Here is a 6,253-nt window from a genome sequence, read left to right as displayed (position 1 = left end):
ACATGGAGTGTGGTGACAGTCCAAGGAGAATATCCAATGGACTGGTTGAAATGACTTGGTACCTTCCTTGTGGGAACAAAAACATGGATATTTTCAGTGAGCCAGTAGCTGTAGCTAACCTTCGTGGAGACATTGCCTCGTTTGAAACACAATTTTCTTTTTTGTGTCAGACATCAGCAGCAGTTTTTGTGTTCTTTGACAATTTGGACTCTGAGTGTGAGCTGCTCACCAACCAACACCACAAGGCACAGATCTTTTTGGTAGGTAACCATCAAAGTAAGCACTTCAGTGGTGATGCTGTAAAGAAGGTGGCAACCAAGTTGGGCTTGAACAACAGCAACATCCTTTTAAAGACTAAGCAGATGAATGATGCAGACTTTGCCAAAAATCTGAGGAAAACAGTCAGCAAAGTAGTTGAGAACTCAAAGATGAAGATGCAAATTGAGCAGATGGCTGACACTGCCCATGAACTGGGAATCTTGGTTGATGAAGACTCTTCAGAGTGCCAGACTGCCAAGAAAAATGCAGATGCCATTACTGCAGAAATTCAAGACATCCTTAAATACAAAGACACTCAGCTACCCTTGCAAGGCCAAATATGGAAGGAGCTGACTCGCTTAGAGAAGGAACAATTTCGGCTTCGAAAAGTTGGGTCCCAGAACGTAGAAAAGTACAAAAGTGACCTTGAGATACAGAAAACAGAACTTAGGGATAAACAGAACTCTTGTGACATGTCAAATGCAATGACATGTTTTATCAACACAATATCAAGCCCAGGGATAGAGAGGTGCTATTTCCTGAAATGGATGCGAATGAACCTTGATAACCTGTCTCGAGGAAAAGTGTCTGGCCTTCGAAAGCAGTACAGAGAAATATGCAAAAATTCTGAGAACAAAGAGGAGATCAAAGAAATCGACAGGCAACTCTCCAACAGCTCACTGGGGACTGAACACTTCTTCCGTGAAATGGGTCAGATCTATGAGGCTTCACTGTCTCTTCCAGAAACACACCCATCACGTAAACAGTTACAACATCTGCCCAAACTATGTGCACAACTGTTACTTGATGGATTTCCCCTTGAGCTTGTAGATGGAGATGCCTCCAACATACCTCTCAGATGGGTGAGTGACGTCCTCTCTCAGCTCAATGGCTTGGTGTCTCCTAAGAACAAGATACTGGTGGTCACAGTTCTTGGAGTTCAGAGCACAGGAAAGTCTACTCTCCTCAACACCATGTTTGGAGTGCAGTTTGCAGTCAGCAGTGGTCGTTGCACTCGAGGTGCCTTTATGTTGCTCATCAGAATCAATGAAGATGTTAAAAAAGTCCACAACTGTGACTTCATGGTGATCATTGACACTGAGGGCTTAAAGTCACCAGAGCTTGCACAACTGGATAATAGCCATGAGCACGACAATGAGCTTGCAACACTTGTTGTGGGGCTGAGTGATATCACCATCATCAATATCGCAATGGAGAATTCAACAGAAATGAAAGACATCCTACAAATAGTTGTGCATGCTTTTCTCAGGATGACAGAGGTGGGCAAAAAGCCCAAATGTCAGTTTGTCCACCAGAATGTGTCGGATGTTTCAGCTCATGAGAAGAACTTACAAGACAGGAAACTGCTCTTGCAACAGTTAAATGAGATGACCCAGGCAGCAGCCAAAATGGAAAAGAAAGAGGAGAACATGAGCTTCACTGATGTGATGGAGTACAGTCCAGACACTGGGAACTGGTACATTCCTGGACTCTGGAATGGAAACCCACCAATGGCACCAGTCAATGCAGGGTACAGCGAAGCTGTATATGAGCTCAAGAAAAATGTAATCAAGATTTTGGGACGTTGTGAGTCATCTGCTAATAATATCTGGGAGTTTACAGAGTGGATGAAAAACCTGTGGAATGCAGTAAAGCATGAAAACTTCATCTTCAGCTTCAGAAACAGCCTGGTGGCTGATGCATACATGAGGCTGTGCACAGAATTCAACACATGGGAATGGGAATTCAAAAAAGAAATGTACACATGGGTTACAAATGCTGAGACAAGAATTTCCAATTTTGACAAATTTGCTGTGGAATCTAAGAAACCTGACATGACAGATTTTCTCACTGGTTTGAAAAGTGAAGCGTGCACAGTGCTGACGGAATGGGAGACAAAGCTTCTTGACAATTTGACACAGTACTTCAAGCAAACAGAGGGTCACGTCCATCTAGTTGAAGGATACAGAGAAGACTTTGCAAACAGTGCAAAGACCCTTCGACGAGAAATGGAGAGCTCTGTGTTTAATCAACTCACAGCAACAGCTGACATCAGACAGGGAATGACAGAACTTGATAAAATCAAGGAGAACCACACAAAAGAATTAGAGGGGAGAGTGTGTGCACTGATTGAAGAATGTCGGAAGAAAAAAGTCAAGATGACAGACGAAGAGCTCGACAAAGAATTTAATAAGATGTGGAACAGAATGGTGAAGGAACTCTCCTTCTCAAAAATAAATGTCAAGGACATTTACACCAGTGTGTCCTACCATCTAAGAACAAATCTATCACACAAGGGAATCAATGCGAGTGATTCAGTAAGTAAAAAAAGTCTGCAAGATTGTCGACAAGCAATTTTCAGACATTCACCCAAAGGATTTGTTGAGAAGTGTAAACACGAAGCCACCAAGTATTTAAACAAGTATTTCAACATCCAAGATCACACAGTGGTAGTCCGACAAATGGCTGACAGCATCATACATGCTTGCACACAGATTGTAAAAGAAAAAATACAAAGAAAAACCAATTACCATGACACCTACATCCAGGAGATCTTAAATGTGATTGATGAGAGGCTGCAAAAAAATCAGGATGTTAAGACAGATGCTGAGTTTGAAATTTCTCTGAAACAGCACATCTGTGGAGACGCAGCCAGACAGTTTCAGATCATGCACGAAGATTTCATACATGAGAATGATCCCTACAGGTGTCTGAATCGAAACAAAGAAAAGTTTCGCACTGATTTTAAAGACGTGTTCCATGATCGAGACCAGTGCCAGAAGAAGGCAGAAGAATTCACACACCGCTGCCTGAAGCCTGCAGTTGAAGACTTTGTCAAGCGTTCCTTGGGTCCTGATATCGTTGGTGAAATGATGACAATCCCGCAGTTCAGCACACGAATATATCTCCAGTATACAATTTTACTGGATTTGCTCACAAAGGATGACTTTAAAAGCTATCTGAGCTACATTGACTCATATGAGGATTATGTAAAGAAATGGATCCTCGACCAAATAGTAGAGCACTTCTCAAAAGGGTCTATCATGTTTGAGCTTGAGGATAAACATGTTCAGTCAAGCATCAGGAACATAACTAATGCTATCAACAAAGCTAAAACCAAAAAGATTGCCAACTTAAGAAAATTTGTTGAAGATGTCTGTCAGGAACTTGGTGATAAACTGGTAATTTCCCAGGATGCTCTTGGTGCTTTCATGATCCTGAACAATGCTGATGAGGAACAGTTTGCTAACTGGCTCACTGACTGTCTGAAGGACATGGCAGAAGCTCTCACAGAAAAGTTTAAAGAAACAAACATCCAAACAAAACTAAAACAACTTCATGTGAATCCTCAGAACGAGCTTTTCACCAAACTGATTGGATGTGGTAAACAGTGTCCATTCTGCAAAGCACCTTGTGAGGCAGGAGGAAAAGACCACACTGAGCACTGGACTTTACTACATCGGCCAAGGGGTCTGGGCAGAACAAGGTGGGCTGGGACAGAAAAACTTGTCACTGACGTATGCACTTCCGCTGTGAATAGTGACATCTGTTTTAGCCGCAGTGCTTCAGGTGAACGGCACCCTTACAAGCGCTACAGAGAAATTTTCCCTGACTGGAAAATTGCTCCAGATGTAAGCCTGACAGCATCAGACTACTGGAAATATGTGATGACAAGGTTCAACAAAGAGTTTGCTGAAGAATACCAAGCAGAGCCTGCTGATATTCCAGACACTTGGAGAGATATCACATATGAGCATGCAGAGAAGAGTCTCAAAGAGTCATTTAACATCAAGTGAGAGAGAGAGAGACAACATGCTTTGTGATTATAGAGGTGCACTTCCTCCTACATAAAATAATTCTGTATCTGCTCAAGGATATCTTGATCCTACTTGTTTTATATGATATAGAGAAGAGTCACAAATAGTAACATGCTGTATGTAAGAGGACAAGGTTTAAGATATTGTAAGTTGACTCAAACATTTTACCACGAAGGCTTACAATAGGGAAATTACTGCAATTGACCTGAAACTGCATTTAACATGTTTAATATAAATAATCAACTCTAGCTCTGTTCCTGCTGATGATGACATTTTAAATACTTTGCATACTTTGAGTCAATGTACCTTTAGGAGCACATATTGGAAACATACCTACAAACATACTTAATGTTGGCAGTTTGATTAATGTGATATGATTTTTTTTTATGTTTTTGTTTCTATGAAGTATCTGAGGCAGGATATTTAAATGTCTTTCTTTTTTTAACACCACTCAGTCTTTATGTGGTATTGTCATAACAAGACAGAACGTTTTGCTTTTAATCTTAAGTATATGTGATTGTTTGACCGAAAGTTAGGATCTAATTGTCTTTGTTTCTTAGAAGTGTTTGATGCAAAATATTTCGATTTTCAGTGTATTAAAGGACCATTCATTCTATTGTATATGTGATATCATCAGTGTCAATACATTACTAACATTTGTTAACTGCTTTAATAAAGACTCAGAATGAGTTATTATTGTCTTTATTGAATTCAGAATCCCAAAACTTGAGTTGAAACATTAAAGAATAGAAAAAGACTTAAGTTGTGTTCAGACAGGAAACGAGTGCTGCCACTAAAATTCAGCTTGTGTTCTGTCTGAACACACAGTAAGGGCTCAAATCCCTATTGTCGCTCCCACGTTACTTGGTCACATGCAAACCTGTTTACAACAATCCAGAACAAGGAGAAATGTAACCTTCAACTCTGAATTACAGATCTGTTAATTATGTTTCAATTAGTGTGCAAGCACCTGAAACTAAGAGTCATTGTGCTTTGTTAGCTCAGAATGAGCCCGACATGTCTACATAGGGAGTAGGTCCATTTCAACTGAGTCTCCCATGTTGCACCGCCATCTTTCTACAGTAGCCCAGAACGGACAAACCAAACACTGGATCTACTTGAAAGGGCCTTTTTTTTTTTTTTTTTCCAATTACCTTAGGGCCACCGTAGGCTCTTCTACATGTTTGTCTCTGGTGTCTTGTATTTGACACCTTATACCATTCTTAGCTGTTACACAATGTAATCTGTAGGAGTAGGAGGAGGAGTGGAGTCGAATGCAAGATGGCGCCGGTGTGTATGGCTGGCCGTCTGCTGCTCCCACTTTGGCTGGCATTTTTGTTGTTTGTAATCCTTGGCACTGTACAGATCGAGTCTCTGCTGGTGTATGATCACCAATCCATCTTAGATCTGAGACATAATGTCAGAGATCTAAGTATATTTGATCACGGTGGACAGAAAACTCTGCCCCCGCTCCTGTCGGAAATCCTGACTCACCTTTACCGGGCCTCGGCTCTACCCCCCCGGCAGAAGCGTCTCCGTCGCCGCGGTAAACGCGGCGGTCGGCTGGTGAAACTGAAGGTCTGCCTGGCACGATCTTCGTCCATTTCCCGGTCAGGACATGGATTATCCTTTCCCTTCGCTGTGCCCCGGCGTTTCCTGGACCCGATCGACGCCTGCCTGGTACCTGTCGCCGGTCTGGTTGAGGGTTTCCGGCCCCGCCGCCCCTGCTCTCCCCGGTTCTCTCAGCGCGGGGTGAATCTCCAGAACCTGAAGACGCTGCTCCGGGCTCCCCGATCCGCCGAAACACAGGCCCCGGCTCCTGCCAGGATTGGGCTGGTAAATGCCAGATCACTGGCAAACAAAACGTTTATCCTGAGGGATTTCTTCAGCTCCCGTGGCCTGGATTTTCTCTGTGTGACAGAGACCTGGATCGGTGCTGGTGAGTGCAGCGCTCTTGTCGAACTTTTACCGGCTGGTTGTTCTTATTTTAACTCCCCGCGCACGTCAGGCCGTGGAGGAGGAACGGCGACTGTTTATAAAAATGACTTTAAATGTAAGCAGTGCGCTGTGTCATCTTATTTCTCCAGCTTCGAAGCGACTTTATTTGAGGAGGGTCGCTCTGACCCGGTGATGTGCGCTGTCATCTACCGGCCCCCCAAGTACAATAAGGACTTTGT

At 42.8% G+C, this 6,253-nt stretch overlaps 2 protein-coding genes across 2 annotated transcripts in view; both read left to right on the top strand.

Moving 5' to 3' along the window:
* Positions 1 to 2: 2 nt before the first annotated feature.
* Positions 3 to 4,754, top strand: LOC126404684 (interferon-induced very large GTPase 1-like). Its single transcript, XM_050068061.1, has one exon. The coding sequence runs from the start codon at positions 3 to 5 to the stop codon at positions 4,053 to 4,055; it is 4,053 nt and encodes a 1,350-aa protein (XP_049924018.1). The 3' UTR covers positions 4,056 to 4,754.
* Positions 4,755 to 5,357: 603 nt separating this feature from the next.
* LOC126404683 (uncharacterized) overlaps positions 5,358 to 6,253 on the top strand; it is a 20,822-nt gene continuing 19,926 nt past the window's right edge. The window contains 2 exon segments of the mRNA XM_050068060.1: positions 5,358 to 5,912; positions 5,998 to 6,015. Of these exon segments, the coding sequence (XP_049924017.1) occupies positions 5,358 to 5,912; positions 5,998 to 6,015 (573 nt within the window).

The sequence above is a fragment of the Epinephelus moara genome, chromosome 17 (genome assembly GCF_006386435.1).
Source record: "Epinephelus moara isolate mb chromosome 17, YSFRI_EMoa_1.0, whole genome shotgun sequence".
Classification (NCBI taxonomy): Eukaryota; Metazoa; Chordata; class Actinopteri; order Perciformes; family Serranidae; genus Epinephelus; species Epinephelus moara.
This window is presented reverse-complemented; position numbering and strand designations above follow the sequence as displayed.

Bases quoted from the DNA above. Each gene is read 5' to 3' on its own strand.
- LOC126404684 (XM_050068061.1), top strand. From the start codon at position 3: ATGGAGTGTGGTGACAGTCCAAGGAGAATATCCAATGGACTGGTTGAA.